General features: G+C 51.0%; 1 protein-coding gene across 7 annotated transcripts in view; it reads right to left on the reverse strand.

Annotated features, from left to right (window-relative positions):
• The window catches only part of LOC135364281 (thyroid receptor-interacting protein 11-like), a 69,110-nt gene that overhangs the window by 18,894 nt on the left and 25,869 nt on the right, over nucleotides 1–24,347 (reverse strand). For 6 of the 7 annotated variants that reach the window (XM_064590246.1, XM_064590247.1, XM_064590245.1 and 3 more), the window contains one exon: nucleotides 4,987–23,395. In XM_064590246.1, coding sequence (XP_064446316.1) covers nucleotides 13,009–17,313 — 4,305 coding nt within the window. In that variant the 5' untranslated portion in view covers nucleotides 17,314–23,395 and the 3' untranslated portion in view covers nucleotides 4,987–13,008. The remainder of the gene's footprint in view (nucleotides 1–4,986; nucleotides 23,396–24,347) is intronic. The other variant, XM_064590241.1, reaches the window with a different exon arrangement.

Raw genomic sequence — 24,347 nt, forward strand, 5'->3', positions numbered from 1 at the left:
TCTGGCCTTGTCATTCCTGGAACAAGTCAGGCCAGCTCCCTCCACGGAGGGCTTCCTACTCGCCCTTCTCTCTGCCTGGGACACTGTTCCCACAGACATGCACAGGGCCCACTCCCTCAACCTCCTGCAAGGCTTTCCCCACTCTTGTCCTCAGGGGGCCGTCCCTGGCCATCCCAGCTCAGAGGACAACCCCTTCCAACGCTCCTACAGCATCCAGGACCCCTGATGTGCCAGATTCCTTGCCTCTGTGTTTCCTGGCTGCTTCTCTCCCTGGAAGAAAGGCTTCCTAACAGCTCCACCGAGGTCTGTCTGGGTCACATCGGGAAGCGCACAAGAACCGAGCCTCTGGCAACTGAGAAGGCGTTCAATAAAGAATGTGCAGTGACTGCTGCAGTCATCTGAGGGAAGATGAGAGCTCGTGAGGCAAGGCGGGTGGGGGAAAGAGCATCTTGGGCAGAGGGAGCAGCCGAGCCGCCCCAAGGCCGGCGGGCACAGGGCACATTGGAAGGAATGACCGGATCGAGTACAGCAGGGAAGGCGAGCGGGAAGCAAGACTGGAGAAGAAGGACGGAGCAGCCGTGCACACACAGAAGGAACGTTTGGGTCTATCTCGAACGGCAACAAGAAGCCAGGAAACTAGGCAGTGACATGAACGAATGGGCCTTCCACAAACCTCTGGCTTCAGGGGGAGATAGGGATTTGGAGGCGGTAGAAGCGCCTGGAAGCTCAGTAAGCAGACTAGAACCATGGCGCAGACCACAAATGACCTTAACTCGGAATGAGAGGGCAAAAGCAGAGGTGGAGAAAAGGAAGTAGATTCCAGAGATATTTAGCAGATAAAATCACAGGTCTGGGAGAATGATCACACAAGGGGGTAAGGAAGTAAAAGCAGAGTTCCAAGAGGACTCCTCCCTTTTGCACGTGGGACCTGAAGGACACAGTGGCCCGATTCACGGAGTTGGGGTGGGGTGGGGGGGGTGGGGAGGAGGAGAATACAGGAAGGGGATCTTGAGAAGTTTTGGAAAGAATGGATTTGCCATAATTCGGAGACATTGAAATACAGATTTCCAGTTGGCAGCGGGAGACCCAGGGAACCGTGAGAGGATCAGGAAAAGCAAAGTGAGTCGCCACACAGTACAGATTCTCACCTTGTGGCTGATGGGGAATCAAAGGGTTTCGAGGAACGCAGTAACAGGAGAAGATGTGGGATTCCAAGAAGATCACCCTGGCCAGAGCAGGAGCACGTGGATGGGAGAGGGAGCTGGATGAGAAGCAGGCAGAACAAGAGGAACCTGCTGCAACAGAGCAGGTAGGAGAAGGGACCGGAGCCAGGGCTGTGGCCACAGGGAAGGAAAGGGGAACAGACCTGCTCTTTGTCAGCAGTGCATCTCCCACGAGGCTCCTGGGGACCGTCCGAAAACCCGGAGCACGTCAGCTCCCCCACTTGACCCCTTGGTCCTCGCACGAGTCATTCTCTGACAACCTCCCCAGAATTCTCTCTTGCTCCCCGCTCCCTGGCCCAATGTCAGGTGCCGATGACACAGCCCTGGGCTTCCACGGCCAGGCTAGTTTCTTCTGCCCTGCAAACACCTATTTGTCTTTTGAAGGCTTCCCCCCTCCACTGGCAAAGAAGCAAGAGCAGTGCTGACATCGAGGAGGCGGCCTGGCACCATGAGCCGGGCTGCACGGCTGGTCGCCGCGGGCCTGGCGCTCCAGGAGACGCCACGTGCTTCTCCGGTTGCACGCAAATGACCTCGCAGAACAGCAGCTTGAGGTGCCGTGGCCCCGGTGATGAAGGGACACCAAAGAGGACCCCTTGCTCTTTTGTCCAAACAGACAAAAACCAGCTTGTCGTGCCCACCCCCAAATGCCAATCCTCCTCTCTCCCGCCTGATACCAGCGAGTGTCTTCCTTGTGAATGACACCGTCCGTCACGCTCTTCACACCTCCTTCTAGAAAACACTGATGGAGCTACCCGATCCCAGAACTGTCTCGCCTCGCCTCGCCTCAGCACCCAGACCAGAGCACACCCCTGCTTCCTTGAACACTCCCAAAAACATCCGCCCAAAGCCCAAATCCTGTAAGTTCTTTCTAACACCCTCTTTCTTACGGATCAGCCCCACAGTCCCCATGACGTGGGTTCCCCCTCAGGATGAGTAACGAAGCCACTGTGTTTAACGACAGCTGTGCTTCCAGTGGCCTTTGTGGAGGATGCTGACCACCGTCACGGGAGGAAGGGATGGTTCCCTTTCCTGGAGGGAATCCTAGGTGTCCTGGGAGGCTAACTGGCTTTCTTAGTGCGATTTTAGGGGCTTTATGGCTGTAACCTAGGGCAGCAGGAACCAGCCTAACCCACAGCTAGGACATAGCTGGAACCAAATAATATTCAGAATGGAGGGAAATCAAGGGGCGCCTCGGTGGCCCAGTTGGTTCAGCGTCCGACTCCTGATTTCACATCAGGTCATGATCTGAGGGTGCCGAGACTGAGCTCCAAGTTGGGTTCCACACTCAGTGTGGATTCTGCTGGAGATTCTTTCCCCCTCCCTTTCCCTCCTCTTCTGGCCCCACGCCAGGGGCATGCACTCTCTCTCTCTCTCTCTCTAAGATAAAGAAGTAAATAAAATCTGTATTTAAATAAATAAATAATGGAGGGAAGGCAAAAGAAGTAAGAATTATTTAGGGAAGGCTTCACTCTGTGTCAGACCCGGTGCTAACTGCCTTGGATCTATTGCTCATTTAATCCTTACATCCCAAAGGTGGGCTACCATTTTTATCCCCATTCCAAACACAGGACTGAGGCACAAAGTGATCTGCCCACGATTCACGCAAGGAATCTCTACGTTATTAATCACATGACTTTCTGACAAAGTTTAAGGGTTTAACACACTACAGTGAAGATGCACATCACGGTATCACAGAACTTGGAAGGACAGAGCCCTGCAAAATGTCCTCAAACGTTAACTTATGGATTCTCCCAATCTTCTTGCATGTTGTTCAGATAAAGGAAAGCCCGGTGCAAAAAAGGCTTTCATGAAATGCAACCAGATGACAAATATACGTGGTCTTTAGAGCCCCGGGCCCATCCCAGAAGACTCTGACTCAGTGAGTGTAGAGGAGGACGTGAACATCTGTGTTTTCTTTAAATAGCCCCACAGGCTCTGCTGATGTGCACTCTGGGCTGGGTACCACTGTACTCTCTGCAATTCCAAACCCAAACTTGCCCTACAATGTTTAGATGGCTGCAGACACAGGGGGGCATCGAAAACTGAGGCAAAGAAGAACAGAGAAATTACAAAAACTATCCCCTAGAGAGTCAAGAAAAGGAAAGCTCTAGTTATATTACTTCTCTGTCCTTTGGCTGTGTCTGAATTACTCTACAGTTAACTTACTTTGTTTTAAGTAGGCAAGTTTGCTAAAACGTTTACCAACAAATACTAAATAATCAAGACTACCAATACATTTTAAATAAAATTATACTATGCTACTGAAAAGTATTTTCTGATTATTTCAATGGCACTTCAGAGTCTCTTAGCAAGTAGCAGTCGATATGCGAACATTATTTCTAATTCAACAGTTCTACACATGTGGTCAACAGCACCTGAACACTGGAGAAGAAATGAAGTTGGCTGGAAGGCTTTTAGCTTCCCAAATTTCACCACACACTACCGTCAAGTCTTCAATACCAATGTATGTATTTACCTCTTTATTTAATCAACCACCACTAACACCCACTACATGTCAGACAGGGCTCTACGTGTTTCATTAACGTTAAATATCATTTATCTTTACAATCATCTAAGAAGTGGGATTATCATCATCTCCATTTCTCACATCAGGAAACTGAGACCCAGAATGGTTTAGGAACACAGCTCATGAGAGGCAGAGCTACGATCAGCTTGGCTCTGGACTCCATGTCTTAAATCACTATGTTTAGTCTCCAGGAACCCACAAAAAGTGCAAGTCTTAACCCCGAACCTTGGCTTGCCCACCCTACAGTCCCTACAGTCCCTACGTGGCCCCGGCTTCAAGGGCATTCCCTCAATTCCTTTCACAGTTCACACTCCTTCCCTGCTCTAAGTGAACACCCTCCCACATCCCCGTTTTTTTCTTAGCCTTCTGTTCTCAGCTTAAACATTACTGCCTAAAAGACAAACTCGAATGCACCCCGTAGTTCTCAGCACTCGAAGCAAAACGGTAATTATGTATTTCATGGGCAATTATTTGCTTCCAGTCTTTTCCAACCAGGTGGTGATAGGGTAGACGCCGTATCTGTCCTATTTATCCTGGGTTCCCAATCGCTGAATACCCACCCCCCCCACCCCCCCAAAGAGAAGGGCCTACCACGAAGTACACTCTCAACACTTTCTGTTGAACGAACGAACGAACGAACGAACTACACCCCAGCCTGGGCTTTCCGACACCTATCTGTGCTCACAACACGGCCCCCACTGCACCCCTAGAACGCAGCCTCCTGCGGCAGACACGCAAGAGCTCTGCAAAGTCCTGGCTCTGCGCACCACTACTACGTGCTCCTGGGCAGACCATCCCCCCCGCCCCGCCCCAACACACCTTGACTGACCTGATCTCAGGTGCACAACGGGCACCCTGACGATCCCCAACGGAATGTGACCTATGCAAGAGGAAGAACCTGCACTCCTCCTCCCCTCTCAACGCTAGACTTCCTTGCTTCTCGTCGGGCTTCCATAAGGACTCGAGCCCCAAGGAGGCCAAGACCCCGCCGGCCTGCTGCAGGCCGCATTCCCAGTCACGCTCCCCCCAGGCCTGGCGCACAGCACAAGGGAGGTCATTCTCCGCTCCAGGAATGAAGCCCCGCGCCGGGCACTTCACACGTGCGAAACGAGGGTCGCACGAGGTGACGGCGCCCTTTTGGCGAACGAGCGTGTTCCGGAGACACAGGCCCGCCCCCCACCCAGGCCCCAGGCCCCAGGCCCCCGGGGACGCTGGGTCCCCGCGCCCGGCAGGCACCTCTGCACGGAGAAGCATCTTCGCAAGGGCCGCGCACTCCCTCGTCGTCTGGGTCTGTCGAGGAGGACGAACAGGAGCTGAAAGAGGCCGTCCTCGGACGAGCGCCCATGGCCGTGGAGGTTCCGGGGTGCTGTCCCCACCGAGAACAACGAAACCGGGTCCCCGGGCGCTGGGGGGACGAGCCAGCCTCGGAGAGGGAAGGAGGGCTCGCTTCCGCCGCGCTCAGCTGCCGGGGCTCAGACCCGCCGCTCACGTCAACCGCCCAACAACCTTCCCGCTCATTGGCGCTTCTGCCCAGACGCTGATTGGACAGCTTCCCGCCCGCTCGGCCCGCGGACGCGCCCCTTGGGTGCCTCCTCTGGCCCCGCCCACAGAGCCCTGGGCACCGTCTACCCCTCCTTTCCCGTCACCACCTGGCGGGACCGCCGTCAAAGCCCCGTCTTCCTTCGCTCCTGGTGCTGTTTTCTGAGTCTGGCGTCTGTGTGTTCATCACAAGCTTGAAATGGCTGTAGTCTGTCGCAAGGCCAGCTTTCCCCCCACTGAAGTGCTTTGGCTCCCTTTTCAAAACTCAGTTGAGCGTATTTGTGGGGACTCTTTCTGGGTTCTTTGTTCTGTTCTATTGATCTGTGTCTGTCCTTCTGCAGATACCACACAATCGTCCTTAGTAAAACTATCGCAGAAGTTCTGAAACTGGGTAGACTGCATGTTCCCACTTTATTATTATTTTCAAAATTGTTTCTGAAACTACTCTTCATTCCTCTGTCTATCCACATACACTTTAGAATCATCTTGTCTATCAATCTACAAAAGAAAACAAACCCTGACTGGGTTTTGACAGGAATTGCATTAAATCGATCTATCAATCTGGGCAGAATGAACATCTTCACTATGCTTAGGCTTCCAATTCACAAACATGGTATATCTCTGCATTTATTTATATCTCCGATTTCCTCTATCAGTGCTAACGGCTGTGGGCATGCGAGTGCTGGACATGCTTTGTTCGATTGATCCCTAAGTATAGTTTTACTAGTAATTGTGAACGTATGTTTGATAGTGGAGCCCACATGTTCGTTGCTAGCATACAGCAATACAACTTTTACATGTTTCTTCTGTATACTGTTTCACTGTGAAATGCCATTAGTAGTTGTAAGAAGGCTGACATTTTCATAACCTCTTGGGGCATAAGGCCTGAAATGAAGATTCCATATTAAGGGCTGTCTTCACACCAGGGACAATCAAGGAGGGACGGAAACAGCCTAATGCAAGTTCTCCTCTCCCTCCTCCCTCACACGTAAGGTCTCCTAAGCAAAAACCCTTCTCATCACAGGGACCAGACATAGTGCCTGTTGATTTGGGGGAGCAGCGTTCAGTTCCCTAGAAGCCCACTGAATTCTTCAAGCAAGCCACTCATACCCTCCCAAGGGAACCAGGACTTGCCCCACCTTCTTGTTAGGACAAAGTCTTGCCTTCCAAGCCCCTGCTTGTTCCCTCTGTTCCCAAGTGCAATTCCTGTGCAGCCCTGCACAGTGTGTGGTATCCTCCTCCCTTGAACTGTGAGAATATGTGACTAGTCAACTGCTGCCAGTCACATCTGTCAGGTGTCAAGGGATCCCTACAAGCCTAGAGCAGGAATCTCTCTCTCGTCAGGGAACTGAGGAGAAGCTGAATAAAAGCAAGTGACATCACAAACAGGGTGGCCCCACCTTAACTGAGGACACGGGGTCAGCTTGACGTGCTCCTTGGCTTCCTAACTGGCTTCAGAGGGGACAATCACGATCTGGGAGGGAACTGGCAACTGCGGGCCAGCTTGTGTGTTAGCTCGTGTTCTGTTAGCTCCAATGGAGGTCGCCATCCGTTTCCAAACCAATGTCCCATCCTTGCCAACAAGTTGAGTACAGATGCGACTTGACTGTACCTAGGAGGGAGGTGCCATCAGTGTGACCTCCATCTGGCCTGTATCGGTCTCCAAGGCTCCCCGCTGAGGTCGGCAACCCCACGACCTGCTGACTGGGGTGCTTGAGTTCCACCGACTGGGTGTTGGGCCAGTGCTTGGGGCAGACAGACAGATCCGGGTGGGGAGAGCGCACCCCACGCACCGTCCTGGGGATGACCCTCTGTGTTGTGGGTGGAAAGGAAGGGGGCCACGACCCCAGGGAGATGTAAGAATGGCTCCCTGGCTGCCTCCTGAGTCACTGTGGGTCAGGCAACGCGAGTGGCCTTGCCCATCTCCCCAGCTGCCGCTCCTCTCCCCGTTACCGTGTGTCCCCCGGAGCCCTCAGGGTTTGGAGGCGCACATCCATGGCAGCCCAGGGCCCAGGAGCTGATGAGAAACACAAAAGTGGAGGGTCGGCCGTTTGGTGCTCCACCTCTCTCCCAGTGCAAAACCCCTCCTCCACACACTTGCTTTCTCTTAGTGTTGTTGCTTCCCAGCGCGTCCAGGGACTCATCTCTGGATCCAGGGCCTTGAGGCTCCCACTCTGGCCATGGACAAAATGACCTTCCTGGCTGTGGACTCCAACACTGGGGAGATGGACTGGCATGCCCGCAGGAAGAGGACAGTCATCTGTGGGGCCGACCCACCCAGCTCCCTTTCCCCATAAACACCCAGAACATGTGCACCACGTCTGAATAGCTGGAGACAGAAACAAAAACCCATGACTTTATGGGGCTAGAAATGAAATAGTCTCCTGAGGGAATCGGTAGAGTGGGAAAAGGGGGGAGGGGAAGCCGTCCACACTGAGAGAAGGTAGGGCTGTAGCAGAAGATGCTTTGGCTTTATCAACGTCTGCGCTGTGGGTCCTGTGCTCTTTCACTTACCACCCCACTGCCTAAACCTGTTTGGCACAAGATCGCCATCCTCAGGGTCGTGGGGGAAACATCCGTGGCACCCCTGTGGCACAGTGAGGGTATCAATTCACACCCTGACTTACGCCAGGACACCTGAAACCATACGACCATTGCCACGACAGAGGCTCCAACCCTAATGATGCTGATTGGAGACTCTCTGGAAGAAAAAACGGAGAAAGATGAACAGGGTAAAAAGACACTCCCTAACCCAAGCATATATCCAGGACCAAACAAACCCAAGAAAAGGAGGAATGGAAGAAAGAAAACTGGATACAGGAAGAGGAACCCCCCCAAATTAATTCGACATAGGTTCACAATTTGACCCAACTGGAAATCCAAAATTCACAGGGGCGCCTGGGTGGTTCGGATGCTTAGGCGTCCGACTTCGGCTCCAGCCGTGATCCCGGGGACCTGGGATTGAGCCCCATGAGAGGCTCCCTGCTTGGAGGGGAGTCAGTCGGCTTCTCCCTCTGCCTCTGCCTGCAGCTCCCCCTGGTTCCTGCTCTTTCACACCTGCTTGCTGTCTCTCTCTCAAATGAATGAATAAACCGTAAAAAAAAAAAAAAAAAAAAAAAAGAAATCCAAATTTACTAAGATAATTTATATGGCAAAAGATAAAATGAGGTCAACTGGCTTTTGGCCCTCTAAAACATAGGTTCTGAATTAACGTTAATGTCTGCTAAGATGTACCAGTTGGGTAACCTTCATGGATTCGATACCAGGGCTCCAATTATGCTTGTACCTAGTAAAATAACCGTATTTTCTAGCTTCTGTATTTAATGCTTTGACATCTCAGACTTGCTGACTTTGGAGGGACTGTCCCTGGCAGGCTTAGTTAATTCTTAGAAAAAGTCCACAACTGGCCTGGGAGCATACCTTTCACATCCAAACCAACCGGTACAGAACCCTTACTGCCAACCACCTCATCTTAAGCAGCTCTGGGCCACTATGGCCTCCCTGATCACCGCAAGGGCGGGACAGACTCCTGCAGACACCACTCTGGCCTGGAGCCCCCTGAAATTACTCAAACTAGCCAGTCTTAAACGTGCTTATCCTGCCTCACCTGTCCCTTCCCATGGAAACCACAATAAAGGGTCTTGCCCACATTTTCCCTTCACTCCCTCTTTCTCCTGACCAATCCTGGTGCTTCCCCAGGTGGCCCTGCAAGGCTCTCAGAACCTCCTTTCTTGGGGCCTCTAAATCTACAAAACTTCTTCCATTGTGACAGTTACTTCTATATCTTCCTAACTTATCATACCTGATTAAAATAAATCCTGGTCCCCTGAAAACCTCTGAGACCCCTAGGGCCACCTGGGTGGCTCAGTGGGCTACGCTTTCTTCTCAAGTCATGGTCTCAGGTTCATAGGATCCAGCTCCATGTTAGGCTCCGTGCTCAGGGTGGAGTCAGCTTGGGAATCGCTCACTCGGCCCTTCCCTCCGCCCCCCCCCGCCCCAACTGGGCTCGTGCACTAGGTGTCTCTCTCTTTAAAATAAAGAAATAAAATCTTTAAAAAAAAACACAAGGGAGCCCAACAAATTTAAGGATGGGGAATATTTTGCTAATATAGATTTGGCCAATATGTTCTGTTCCATGCGTATTTCAACATCCTCTCGGTCAAATGTGCCTTGACTTTGAAGGGGACACATTTTACCTTGTTAAGCACAGGGCACCCAAACCTCTCTGCTATCACAGACATCTTTGTGGGCAGGATCTTACTGCACCCGTCCTTCTCCAGGGACATAGGTATGACATCACATTTACGACTACCTACTGTGAGGACATTTGTTTGACACACTTGTTAAGGACATGCAGGTGCAGGGGCGACTGAGTGGCTCAGTCCATTAAGCGTCTGCCTTCGGCTCAGGTCATGAACCCAGGGTCCTGGGAACAAGCCGCGCATCAGGCTCCCTGCTCACTGGGAAGCCTGCTTCTCCCTCTCCCTCTGCCCCTACCAGCCCCTTGTGCTCTCACTCTCGTGCTCTTTCAAGTAACCAAATAAAATCCTTACAAACAAGGAAGGACATACAAGTCCAAATTCTGTCAGTATTTTTTTTTTTTTTTTTTTTGGTTCTAGAGGCAACATATTCCTTGTTTATAAATTTTACATAAGCCCATTTAGGCTGCTACTTGTCACTGAGCCCACGCTGGGTGGGGCTCCCCTCAACAAAAGGCTCTAGGATCTGTCCAAAACAACTGTGAGGGGGCGACTGGCTGGCTCAGTTGGTGAAGCGTCGGCCTTTGGCTCAAGTCATGATCTCAGGGTCCTGAGATCCAGCCTGGCAGGGAACTCCCTGTTCAGTGGGGAGCCTGCTTCTTCTCCCACTCCCTTTGACCTCCTCCTCCAGCTCCAACTGTCTCTCAAATACATAAATAAAATCTTAAAAAAAAAAAAAAAAATCACCCGTTAGTGCCCTAAGTAAAAAGGCTTTAGCAACTACCTCTCCAGCTTCCTGGAGTCACTGGAATCGTCCATGGACTCCCAATGCAAGAAATGGCCCTCCTTGGCCCTGGGTTATAGACCATGAAAGCAGCAATTGCTGACCATGCACTGGGCTCTCCTGGAAACGGAGTCTCTTACAGACTCTGAGCCTTCATATCCCGCTGTCTGCTCTGCCTCGGGTCATGATACCCCCACCAGCTTAATGTAGTTACCAAGGCCTTCTTGCTACAGGCTGAAGCCAAAGTCTGCATATCCAACCTGCAGGTGGGGGTGGCTGCTTCTATCCACAGTCCATTGCCAGATTCCATGGTGCTGGAGGACGTCAGCCTTTCCTTCTACCCCTTGGCTACCTAAGGATTCCCTTGGGATCAACTGAGTGACCATCAATGACCGTTGATACATTTTGGTTTTGAAGACCAACTCCCCCTCTTGTTCACGTGACAATTTCACTTCCTAGAGAAGCACCTGTCCTACTCCTTAAAAGTCTCAGTCCCAGGTTGAAATTGATGTCTAGATATCAGAGTCCACTGTGATGGAAAGCCTGAGATTAAGATTCAATAGGAAGTGTTGTCTTAGTATCAGGGAACATCAGAGGGCCTCCAATGGCCTCGGTCTCACCCAAAGTTCCCTTCCCCCTCTGCTCCCACAGATCAGGTCTCCTGGCCAAACGACCTTCTTTATCCCAGGGACCAGGCACAGTTTCTCCCCAAGGAGTAAGGTCCATTTCCCTGACAGCGTGTGCAATTATCCAGCAAGCCAGTCATGCCCTCCTGCAGGAAGTAGGGCTCACCGTCACTCTCTTGTTACTACAAGGTCTGCCCCCGCCCCAAAGCCCTTCTTCATTCTGCTCCCAGGTAAAACCCCCTTGTGGCCCTGCATGGTGTGGGCCACGAGTAGACATGGGTAATAAATTAGTGTCGAGCTCATCTGTTCAGCATCCGGACATCCCATAACTTTAGGGTGGGAATCACTCCCTTTACCAACGGGTGAAGAGGAGAAAAATGAAATCCTTCTGCTTTGTACCTTTGGCAAGGCACAACGATGAGGCTCATGCACTTGAAGTTCTTTGGATAAGAATCTATTGGGGGCTTGTAAGAATTCCCTGCGGCTAAAGGGCAGCCTGTATGTGAATGATGCGCAGGAGGGAAGGCTGCAAAAGCAAGGGCTTGGATGGTCTCCTAAAGGTCGAACTCCAAGCAATGAGGGAACCCACAAATAATGGCAGCAGGGAAGTGACATCAGATTTTCGTCTCAGTTCGCCCTGACAGCAGCATGGAGAATGGATTCAAAGGAGGCCGAGTGTGGAACCAGCAAGATCAGTAGGCAGTCTACTGCACTAGTCTGTGCAAGAGACAGGAATGGGTGAACCAGAGCACTGGCAACAGAAAGGGAGGGAAGGATTTAAGATATTTGGCAGGCTGAAGATACAGCACAATGGAAAATTAATGGAATGAGATCTTTCAAGAAGTCTGAATGGGAGGCGCCTGGGTGGCTCAGTCAGTTTAGCGTCTGCCTTTGGTTCAGGTCATGATCTCAGTGACCCGGGAATCAAGCACCACATCAGGCTCCCTGCTCAGCAAGGGGCCTGCTTCTCCTTCGCCCTCTGCCACCCGCCCTGCCTGTGCTCTCCTGCTCTGTCAAATAAATAAATAAAATCGTTAAAAAGAAGAAGAAGAAGAAGAAGAAGAAGAAGAAGAAGAAGAAGAAGAAGAAGAAGAAGAAGAAGAAGAAGAAGAGGGAGAAGGAAGAAGAAGGAGAAGGAGAAGGAGAAGGAGAAGAAGGAGAAGGAGAAGGAGAAGGAGAAGGAGAAGGAGGAGAAGGAGAAGGAGAAGGAGAAGGAGAAGAAAAGAAGTTTGAGTGGATGGTTTCCAGAGTATAGTGGAGTAATGAGCCTGGCACTGCAAACGAAGATTTGGAGTGGCTTCTGAGGAAAGGAACAAGGGAGTTGACCATGGACATTTGAAGTAAAAACCGATTAAATACTGATCAGTAGGAGCTAGTTCGGTAATTTAGGGTATATCCACAAAGGCCTGCATTTCCTTTTAAAGAATGAATTGGAATTCATTCACATTTGTAAAGATCTCGAAGGCAGAGTGATTTTTTTTTTTTAAAAGCAAGTCATAGAATACTATACGCCCAAAAAGACAAATATACATATATTTCTAAAGGCCTGAGATAAATCAGGTTACCCATGAAGTAGATTCCCAGGCAACATAAAATGAAATGGAAAAAACAATTAAAAATAAAAAAGGAGAAAGAGAAATGGGACATAACTGGGAAAATCAAACTCGCATTTTTTAAAAAAATGTATTCATCTTAACCTTTCATGCTATACACCCAGTTTCTCCAACAAGGCGTGGGTGCTCATGTATTTGATAAGTTGGGAACATTAAAACGAGTGGATGTTTTCCTTACCAAAGGTATATGTATATACATGCTCCTTATGAAAACATCAAAGCATTACAAACAATACTGGAAGTACCATTGACCGCAGCCCCCAACCCCACCACTGTCTACTCTCATAAGAAATACCCACCATTTTCAGTTTGGTGAATACCTCTGCAGTCATTAAAAGATGCCTTTTTTTGTTAACTCATAAAAGAATATTTTTATTAAGCTGAAAGCAAGACTGCAAATATATTACGTTTTGCAAAAGGACATTTTGGGATTAGGTAAACACACAGAGTGACTTGGGGTCTTCCGAGCACTGTCTCATCTCTGGCTTGAGAATCCTCTATTTCTTTGAGAGGCCTTTGGCCGCCATTCCAACCTTCTCCGCAGGTGACAGTATTTGGGGTGCGTACGTGGGCAAAGCATCAGTGACGGCATTTAGAAGAAGGTGCTCCGATCCATCCGCTTCCGGTCCAGGAGGGGTAATAAGAGACACCGTTGTGGTGCGGGGCTTCACATCTTTTTTCCGGGATGTGGATGCTAGGGTAGTGTTCAGACGTGCTGGGCCTTGTTTCATAGCCAGTTTTCCCCTTCCTCCGGGATCTGGGGGCTTCACGTCATGAGCAGAGGGCTTTGGTGGTGGCAAAGCTGAATGAGATTCCGCTTCTAGAAACTGGACGAAAAGCCCTGAAAAAGAATTCTTGGCCATAGGTCGGTGATTTGGCTTCACATGTGTGTTGGGGGCGCTTTTGGATCCAGGCCCCCGACTCATCCAGCTGGTACCACCACCTGGCCCTTCACTGAACAGCTGCCGCATCTGGTCTTCTCGGATCCCCAGCATGCTTCCCATCAACCTTAAGGCTTCCTGCCGTTCAGCGTCAGGGGCTTGGAAAGATCCCAGGAAGAGTCTCCTTAGTAGGGTTTTGTCCACCATTCCTTCGGACTTACTGACTAAGTTCATCAGTTTCTTCTGTGTGTCCTCCAGGATTTCCTGCTGGACCTCATTCTGTTTCTGGAATTCTTGGAGTTGGTCTTCCTTCAGCTCCAAGTCAGCATTTGTTTTATGTAATCGTCCCTGCAATGACTTCAGTTTTCCTTCGAGGCTGTCTGCCTTTTCCATCCATTCGGCGAGTTCCAACTTGAGGTCAGCTAGGATGTGACCATACTGCCTTCCTTCTTCCTGCGAGGCAGCAAGCTGGAGCGCAGTGTCCTCTTTCTGCTGGGTCACCACGTGCAGTTGCTCCTGCAGCGACTCTACCTGCAGACTGGCTCCTCGGCTGGCATTTTCCATGGCAGTGGAAGACAAAACGAGTCTTCCCTGCAAGACCGTCACTTCCTTCCTGAGTTGAGCCACTTTGTCTTCTGAGGCCAGAGCTTCCCGGCGATGAGCGTCTTCGGCTTCTAGAGCGAGGTGTCGCCGTCTCTCCAGCTCCTGGGTTAGGCGTAATTCGCTCTCACGTAAATGGCGAACCTCCTTCTGGAGGGCACAGGTTTCCATTTGTTTCTGTGTCAGGGCCAACAGGACTTCATCTCTCCCCTGTTGGCACAGAACTGTCTTTCCCTGCATTGATGGAACTGCACTGACCGGCCGGTTCAATACCCCGGTCTCGTGCTCTTCTCTCTCTTGCGATAGTTGCTCCAAAGCAAGTGCCTTCTCTTTCATCGCAGCACCCTGGGATTCCTCCTCTCTCCGCATCACTGAAAGCAGCCTATCTGTCTCTTGCAATGCCTCATCTCCCACTGCCTTTTCTCGAGAGTTTTCCTCGACTTTTGCATTTTCCTCTCTCGGTTGACACACATCCATTTCCAACTCTGCTATTCTCTCCTTCAGATTGGTGACCGTCTGCCTCAAAAGTTCATTTTCACTCACTTGGCTACGGAAGTTCTCCTGCAAAGAAAGCAAGTCCTCACTTTTCGCTTGGATTCGGAGCTCCTGATCCCGAATGAAGTTTTGTAGAACGGCCTGTTTCTCCTTCAGCTGCTCGATGTCGGAATCCCTGTGTTCCTGTTCTGGGCCTTCTCCTTCCCACGTGGCAGCCACTGAATCAGTCCATCTCTGCTTATCTTCCTGGAGGGTTCGAATCATCCTATCTTTTTCTTGCATTGATTTTCTCAGCTCTTCTACCTCCACTTGGAGCAACTCAGAAGCCTCACCCACTCTGTCAGATTTCACGGGCTCCAGAGAGTCCGCTGACTCTGAGCAGTCGGGGGAGGGCTCGAGGAAAATCACGTCCAGTTTCCCTAGAAGGAGATCCTTGGCATTGCAAAGCTCCCCGATGCTGAGCTGAATTTGTGCCAGTTCCTTCTCTAAATGTTGTAATTTTATTTCATTGCCTTTGTACGTCTGCATCAGGTCACTAGAGGTCGTCGGTAGTTCAGAATCCTTCTCGCTGCTGGTGAAAGCCCGCGCCTGGAGTTGTGCCAGCTCTCTCTCAAGCTGGGGTGACTCACGCTTCATATTTTGGACTGTGGTCATCACCTGCTGTTTCCACTCTTCCATGATCTTCACTCGCTGTTTTAATGTGTCCCGTTCCTGTAGAAGCTGCTTGAACTGATCCATATGAACGCCTCGAACCTCATTACCAGGGCTGGAGGGTTGCAGGAGTGTCAATAAAGTCTGACATTTCTGACTTAACGCATCCACTTCGAGGTCTTTTTCTCGAACGATGTGTGATAAATTCTGAATCGTTTCTCTAAACATCTCCTGACCACTACTGTCCATTCTAGTGGACAGTTTTTGATTTTCCTCTTGCATCCGCCGGAGGTCTGCTTCTGTGGCAGCCATCCTATCCGCCATTTTGTCATACTCTGTCCTCAGATTGCTGTTCTCCCTCGTTTTCTCATTTAAGACCGCCAAGACCTGTTCGCTTTTCCAAGCGTACTCTTGCAATTGCCGCTGAAGTCGCTCCACGTCCCGGTTCTGGCTGTGAGAAGCCGCAGAGATCCTGCTGGAAAGACCCTGAATCTCCAAGTCTTTCTGCTGGATAATCTGAGTTAGTTTACCAATCTCCTCTTTGGAGAGCCGATCGATCTGTTCCGTCAGTCGGATGTTCTGTTCAGTTAGAAGCTTCATCTCCAGTTCGTGTTCTTTGATTCCTAGGACTGATATTTGAGTTTCGGCTTCACGTGAATCAAGCTTTTCACTTGCGTTTTGTCTGGGAAGAGGCTGACTGGTTGGGACTTCCACATCATCACAGTCTTCTGTCGGAATGTGCTGGCTTTTGTCAGGCAACCGGGCTTTCATTTGGTCTATCGTGTCCTGCAAATGCTGAATCTCCTCGTCTTTCGCTGAAAGGAGCTGAGCGTGTTCAATATTCATCTGCTCCTGCTGGTATTGGAGCTGCTCCACTTTCTGCTTCTGCTCTTGTAAAGAATGAAGCAGTCCTATCTTCCCCTGCTGCTGGTTGTGAATGATCTTCTGCTGCTCTCTGATTTCCTCCTCGAGATCATCCTTTAACTCCTGGAGTTGAAACACCTCACACTCCAGTTCTACGATCTCGTCTAGGATTTTAGGGTCGAGCGCAGGAACAGAGCGACTCTGTTGTCCTAGGCTCTCCAGTTCTTCTCTCAGATGAGGATTTTCGCCTGTCACGGATGGGAGACACCTGTCTTTGTCCTCCACGGATGGCTGGGAAATGTCATTACTTCTGAAGGTTTGGGTAGACTGACCGAATTCCTCCTGAAGCTCTGGACTTCCTGTAAGTTCTTCAATATACATCTCTTTCTCTTTAACGAGTTGTGTCAATCGCTTCTGCTCCTCCAGAGCAGAGGACAGCATTTCCTTCGTTTCTGTATGGTCGGCGTCCATCTGCTCGATCCTCTTTTTGAGGTGTACTATTTCCAGGTCTTTCTCTTGACTGTGTTGAATGCAATGCACATGCTCTAAAGGGGACAATTCTTTGATAGTTTGCTCATCCTTGTTTGTTTCCTCCAACAGCTTCTTTTCCGCCCGAGCCAATTTTGCTATTAACCGTCCTTTTTCTATTTTTAAAGCCCTCACAGCAGTGTTGTTTTCCAGAGAATCCTCGTTGTTCCGGAGAATAGATTCTTCCAGCTGATGTCTTACATCCTGGAGCGCCAAAACCAACTTTTGGTTTTCTGCTCTGAGATCAGAAGCAACGTTGTTTAAACGGTCATTCAGCCGCTCCATTTCTGCAAGTTGTTGCTTCAACCTTCTAAGCTCAGTTTCCCTTTCTTGAAGTAAGTCATCTTTCCCATGACTGGCAGACTCTTGATGTTGCAGGTCTTCTATCCGTCTTTCATACTCGAGGAGTTGTTTGCGGTGCCTGTCAGTGATGTCGGCCAGTTTTTCTTGATGGACACTGTGCAGTATCGCAACTCCGAGTTGATGTTCCTCGATCTCCCTCATCCGCCTCTCTTCTAGGTCCCTGATGGTGCTCTTCAGTTTCCAGATGGCATTGGAGTCTGAGCTATTCGGTCCCTTGGACAAATGTTTCCAAAGTGTAAGATCAGCCTCCAGTCTTTGGATCTCATTGAGGAGTCTATTGATTTCTGTCTGAGATGATATGACATCACCAAAGTCCATGGTGAGATCCGAGTTGGAGCCGGTCAAGGAAGTCTCACTGCCATCCACTCCTCCCTGGGAATGGCCTAGGCCAGAGCCCAGGCCACCAACCCAGGAGCACATCTTCGCGGGTCATATAACTGTCGCGGTCCGCTGTGGAAAAGCGTCCAGCGCAGTCGGACTACCCCGCCAAGTGTCCCAGAACGCCTGCTTGCGCCAGGCTAAGAATCAGAAGACAACAGGCGTTTCTAGGCAACGCCTGCGCGGGCCCGGCACGCGCCTCCCCTGCGCAGGCCACGTTGCTAGGAAAGCCCGAGACCTTGGGCCTTCCCAGGGCCGACTCTGGCCACCGGTCCCGGTCCCAGACGCTCAGCCCCACGACTTCCCACGCAGGGCTGGGCCCCTTCCCCTGTTCCCCGCTTCCTGGCTGTCCTGGGTGGGCCCCTAGCGAGTGCTCCTGCCTGACTGCCCCCAGGTGCCCGCCCACAGAAAATGCATCTGGCCCTGGACTTTCCCCCAGGAAATGCATGCAATGCATGCAATGCATGCAATGCATCCATTCACCTAGGAGAGCAGATCCTAGGTGCATTTGACAAATATCTACACCTGCGCAGAGGCACGGCCCTCAAGGAGACTTTGGGCATTTCCAGCCTCCAGAGGCTCCAGAGTGTTCCGTCCTTCCGTGCCCTGCCAGCTCTGCGGGGACAGTGCGTCCCACACCGGGGTTTGGCGGTTCACCGGTGGCTCCGTGCGCTGCGCGCATCCGCTGCCTCGCGGAGGTGTGCGGCTGGACCCGGCAGGGGGTCGCGGGCGGCGGTGGCGGTGCCCGAGAGGGGGCCTCCGGGCCCTGCACAGGGCGGCCCCGGGGTTCCCGCCCTGGGTGGAGGACGGGCTGGGTACCGCGTCCCGGGTCTGGCCTCCCAAGGCCCCGACCTGCCGCGCCACTGGATGAGAGGCGGCGAGGGGGGGGGCGCCGGGCCCACAGCCGCTTCCACTGCCGCCTCGGGTGGACATGAAGCGACGTCGGCCCCCCTCCCCCCGGGCGATTCCTCGAGCTGCCCGGCCCTGGCCGTGCCGGCCCCCGCCGCCGCCGCCAGCAAGAAGCAATCCAGCTGCATGAAGCAGCTGACCAACCAGACCGTGGGCAGGCGAGCGCGTCGATCCGGATCGGCAGGAGCCCAGACCAGGCTCGGGCGCGGGAGGGCCGGCTGCTCTCCTGGTCGCGCGCTCTGTCCCTTGCCGCCGCCCCACATCAGGCCTCGGGGTCTGGGCCTGGGGCTGCGCCACGCCAAGACCTGGAGCCCGGCTCGGTGCCGCTGCCCGAGCCCCTGGGGAGCAGCTGGGTGGGTCGGCTGTCCCCGTCGCCCTCTGTCCAGGCCCCACCCAGCATCGCCCTGGGCGCACTGGACCCGAGCCTTCCCCTGCCCTCCCCCGGGCTTTGCCCTGGCTGAAAACTCCGGGAACCAGTGAGCCCCAGGCCGAGCGGACGCTGTGCTCTGCGGGCGATGGCCTCAGGCTTTCCGGGTCGCCCCGCCGCTGTAGACCCTCCACCTCCCAGTGCCTCATGGCACTAAATAAGTAAGGGGCCATCAGAGCCCATCGGATCCGCCTACGAGGTTCGGGCGTCCATCCAGGCACTGTAGAGGTGCCGCTGTCTCCAAAGCCGGGCCCCTGTGGACCGGACTGCCCAAGACCTTGACATTGAGAAATTGGGAACTGCGAGGAAAGAATTGTGGAAACGCCTTGGGACGACTTTTAGTTTAATTTTGAATAGCTTTTGAAAAAGCCTTTCTCCCTTTGGATTTGGGAGCCGATTCTTCTCCAGGTTTCTTTGGGGCTGCTTTAATGCTTGACAGGAAACACGATCGATTATGAAATGACAGAACAGACCGGAATTGGTAGACCATCAGGCTGCTGCAACAGGAACGACGGGTGGTTCTGAGAGCTCCTGCAGGTGACTGTCATGTGCCCCGTTATCTGGGGCACATCTTTCAACGTCTTTGGGGCAGGTGGCTGTACTGGACCTACTCTTTAGGCTGGCAGACATATGAAAGTGTGAGTTTTCCACAGCTTTTGCTTCTTTTTTTCCCCAATAGTGGGGTCAAAAGGGGAGTTCAGTCTGACCAAAGCACGTGTGTGCATGGCACGTCCATCCTGTGTGTTCTCCATTCATAGAGCATTGCAGGGCCACGTGCTCGTCCCAAGATCGAGGACCTTGTGAGCAACCCCACAGTGAGGTTCCGTGGTGCTGTGCGGCTTTCTCGTGACTATCATTGGAAAGTCGACCTCAGAATACTTACCTGGGAGAAGATCTTCATCCTGAGGACAAATACACAGTACGTTTTCTAATTCTGCATTCCCTCATACATTGACCGACCATCTTCATGGACTGAACACTAGGCCCCAAACAGCAAAGGTGGACTTAGCGCCTTAAATTACGAACACTATGGTCAGAAATGTATTTTTTAGGTGACTTTGGTCTCCGCATGGAGAACGGACGGAGGACAAAAGTTAGGAGGATCTCACAGCCATCCAGGAAGAAGGTCCAGGGAAGAAGTCATGGGGAGCCTGAACTGGGGCAGCCGCCACGGGGATGGACACTGAGAGGTGGGGACGCACTGAGAGGTGCTGGGGAAGTAGAACCTAACAGACTTTTCCAAAACCCAGACTGAGACAGATTAGGGAGGGTCAGGAAACCACTGTGGGGGGGGCGGGGGGGGAACCAGCATTTAGGGGATCAAATAGGATACAAGAGCAAATATCACAAAGCACCCCACACTGTGAGGGCGAGCACCAGCTTGTGGTACTACTACTTTTTCTGTGAGAGGAGAGCACGGTGGGGGGAAAGGGCCGGCACTCTGGAGCCGGGGAATGGGCTTCCGATCCCAGCTCCACCACGTGTCTGCTGTGAGGCGCTGGAAGTCACTCACCTCCCCGGGCCAAGCGTTCCTCGTCTGCACAGTAGAGAAAGTGATAGCACCTCACGGGGTTGTGAGGATTCCTGAGGAAATACATACACGGGAGACTCTCCCAGCAGGACCTGCCCTAGTAAGCGCCGTGGCTGTGCCTTTATGACTTATGACACGGGACACAGACGTGGGGCCTGAGGTACACACACACCGTGAATCGACAGACCGCAAAGATTCCCCTGAACAAGCACAAGGCCCTGTGTAGAGAACAGGGAAGGAACCCGGACTTGCAGGAGCTGCAGTCCTATTGTCCTGGTTCTGCCACTAACCAGACCCGTCGCCTTTCCCGTCAATGAGCGTAGTTACATACACCTGTTCTTGCCCCCTAACAGAGCAGGTGAGGGACCAAATCAGGGAACAGCTACAAAAGGCCTTTGTTTCATATCACCATCACCCAGCCTTGCACATCCTCAAACCGTACCGAGGACACTGTCATGACGACCATAAAATCATCGTTATCAGACATGGATGGAACTGGAGGGTGTTATGCTGAGCGAAATCAGTCAATCAGAGAAAGACATGTATCGTATGACCTCACTGATACGAAGAATTCTTAATCTCAGGAAACAAACTCAGGGTTGCTGGAGTGGTGGGGGGTGGGAGGGATGGGGTGGCTGGGTGATAAGGCATTGGGGAGGGTATGTGCTATGGTGAGCGCTGTGAATTGTGTAAGACTGTTGCATCACAGATCTGTACGTCTGAAAGAAATAATACATTATATGTTAAAAAAAAAAAGAAGATAGCAGGAGGGGAAGAATGAAGGTGGGGAAATGGGAGGGGGAGATGAACCATGAGAGACTATGGACTCTGAAAAACAAACTGAGGGTTCTAGAGGAGAGCGAGGTGAGAGGATGGTGTAGCCTGGTGATGGATATTGGGGAAGGCACGTTCTGCACGGAGCACTGGGTGTGATGCACAAACAATGAATCACGGAACGCTACATCAAAAACTAATGGTGTAATGAATGGTGAGTAACATAACATAATAAAAAAGGAAACCTCTTCCTTATCGTCAATATGGCAGATGCAGGGGCTCTGGGTCTCACAATTCCACTGGCAGGGCTCTTCCACACGTGCTGAGGACATGTCTACAAGGACTTTTTTTTATCATAACCCCTGTTGCAACAGCAAAGGATGGGAAGCCAGGCACCTATCCTTCAGCGAGGCCCTGGGGACATCACGTATGTGGCTGAGGGTGGCAGCAGGTGCAAGCAGCTGGGGACAGGGGCGCGAGACAGGCAGTCACTGCATTCCTTCTGAATATATTTTTAACATTTTTGAACCAGGCGGGCACCTTCACGAATGAAACAATTCGGGAAAGAAGAAGGGGAATTTTCATTTACCTTTAATCTCCAGAAGGTGGTATCTACCCCAGCCCCAAGATTTAGAATTTGATAATGACATTCTGTCTTCCGTAGAAATGCCTTCAGCAGCTGGCTGATGCCATGGACTCGAGCAAAATATCCCGAGAGACAGAGACAAGCTATCGCTCAGTCAGGTTGGAAATCATCCCTGCAGAGCCCAGCCCAGGAGAAGAGCCAATGAGGACTCTTCTGCTCTTCTTTGGGGTCAGCGGTTTATCTGTGGACTTCATGGGAGAAAGAGTGACTTTCACATTCTCTTGTTTTTTGTTTTCGGTTATGTTAATCACCATATAGTGCTTCAGTAGTTTTTGATACAGCGTTCCATGATTCATGATTTGCGTGTAACACCCAGTTTTTTTTTTTTAAAAAGCTGTTTGAACTCAAGTAAGTACAATCTACTTGATGGTGGAATTAACCATCTTAAAAAAAAAAAAAGTCCCATAATTTTACATAAGAAAGACAAGGGTTTTACATGAAAAATCAGATCTAAATGTTCCTCTTGGAAATGTACTTTCTCTTGGTTAGGTGTAAGCCTCTCAAGACTCTGTGAAAACTCAACAATGCGAGATCATGACGAAAATAAGATTCTGGGGTCAGGAAATGGGGCAGATAAATGTCAAAGCAAAAAAAAAAAAAAAAAAAGAAAAGAAAAGCCGTATTTCCACCACGTTCCCTTCCTCTCCATCCTGTGTGGGTAAGAGCCCCTGTTTATAAAGTGGCCTCATAGACCGTCTGCGGGAGGGGAAGGCATGAGCAAACGTTGCCGAATAAATGGACTGGTTCAGCTGTGGGTTGGGGAGCTGGAGTGAAGGCGATGAGGAATAAAAGGGGGGAAAATGGAAAACAGTATCTGTTCTAAGTGGGGGAAATGGAAGATAATATCTGTTCTAAAGCCCTGTTGTTTAAAGTATAACTACTTTAAGAACAAAATTTCAGTAGCATTTAGAAACTTACTGCAATGTGACATAGGAATTCTACGTCTATTGATTCTCCTCATAAATAACTTGAGCTTCTATTTGATGTGTCTCTTGCATTTTATCTTTCTAGGAAATCATTTTTCATGTATGTTATAGAATATCGTCCACAACAGAGAGATTATTGGAACAAAACTTTAAAGATGCTCACCACATGTTGCCTGGGAAGCCCTCTCCTAGGGGGTCCGGTCTGGAGATGCCAGCCCATGCAGAGGAAGAAGGAAGGAAGGCCGGCTGACACCCTGCCTGGGGCGTCTAGCTCCCAGGGCCCCAACTTGGGTTCCCACCTCTGTAGCCCTGGTTAGGAAAGCTGCCTCAGGAGCCTGGGAGAGAGGATTTCAGGCCTCTTAGCCAGGCCTGGCCCCATCTCCCTGATGCCTGGGTTCACCCTCAGCTCCAAGTAAGGTCCATGTCCTTATTCTCAGGAACCACCACTTTGCACTTTCTTTCCATTTCTTACAGAATCTACCCATAGGCTCCATCTTTAGGGTGAGGATTCCCTGCATGCCCAAGGACTGTGGTCATTTGGTCACTTTCTCAATCTGACTAAGTCACCCTCCCATCTCAAATCCCTTCACTGCCTTGATAGAAAGGACTTCAGAGCCTAACAGTGTTACTATCATTTTACTAAGGTCAAGAAAGGAATTCCTTACTTGACCAGACAGTTCACTGTAAAAGATAATATAAATGGCTCTTAAACATATAAAAACGATCTTCAACTTCACCCCCCAAAATAAGAGGAATATAAAATAAAATGACGGGGGCACCCGGGTGGCTCAGTCGTTAAGCCTCTGCCTTTGGCTCAGGTCATGATCCCAGGGTCCTGGGTTCGAGCCCCGCTTCGGGCTCCCTGCTCCTCGGGAAGCCTGCTTGTGTTCCATCTCTCACTGTGTCTCTCTCTGTCAAATAAAGAAAGAAAATCGGTAAAAAAAATTATACAGTAACATTACTGAAGACACCATCTTTCACATATCAGATTAACCACGATGAAAAGGTTTCTAATACACCGTGCTGGTGAGGATGTTGGGAAATGAGCACTTCCATTCGCCACTGGAGAGAATGAACACTGGAACTCCCTCTTTTGAAGAGTGAATCCCTAAAAGCTCATCTACCTCAAAAGGCCAACAGAGGCACGTCTGGTACTCCATTACAAATGTCGGCAGACTCAGCCATCCGTCTTGGTGCTCGCACACATGGCCCGTCACCGTCCCCACGGCAGCCATTTCTTCCCTTTCTTTACTCGTGCGCCTACCTCCTTCCCCAAGACCCTAGACAGCACAGAACCTCACCTCATCCCTCACCTAGAAAACCTGCCACCACTTATTCCCTCAGCAAACCCACGGGTGAGAGCCAGTCAGAGAACTCTGCTCGACCGGAAGTTCTGTGTCCATAGGAAAGGAGATCCAGGATCGTTCCGGAAAACTCACGAACGACTACCTAAGTATTTCCCCCGGCTCTGGATTAGGAACCGGTCCTTCCACACCCTTTAAGCAAGTCCTAGTGGGAAAACCAGGAACAAAGAAACACAACAGCCACAACCTAGAAAATGTTATAGTAGCCTTCACTTTCTGGTCTACACTATAACCTGGAAAATGCTATGGTAGCCTAAACTCTCCCCGGTCTACACTACAAGGAACCAAACTTTCAGTGTTCTAAACCAGGGAGCTGAAGCCCAGATTACCACTGAAGGGCTTCTGACAACCGTTGAGGGAACCAGCCTTAGGACAAGGAGAAGTACTGGAAGGACACTGCATCCCTAAAACCATGCGAAGCCCCTGTGGGCCTATAGCCTGCTCTGCCCCTCATCGGATAATGTGAATTAATAAATGCCCCTCATGTGAATTAATAAAT

The sequence above is a fragment of the Mirounga angustirostris genome, unplaced genomic scaffold (assembly GCF_029215605.1).
Source record: "Mirounga angustirostris isolate CCGP_5_RB_7025 unplaced genomic scaffold, mMirAng1.0.hap1 SCAF_5, whole genome shotgun sequence".
NCBI lineage: Eukaryota > Metazoa > Chordata > Mammalia > Carnivora > Phocidae > Mirounga > Mirounga angustirostris.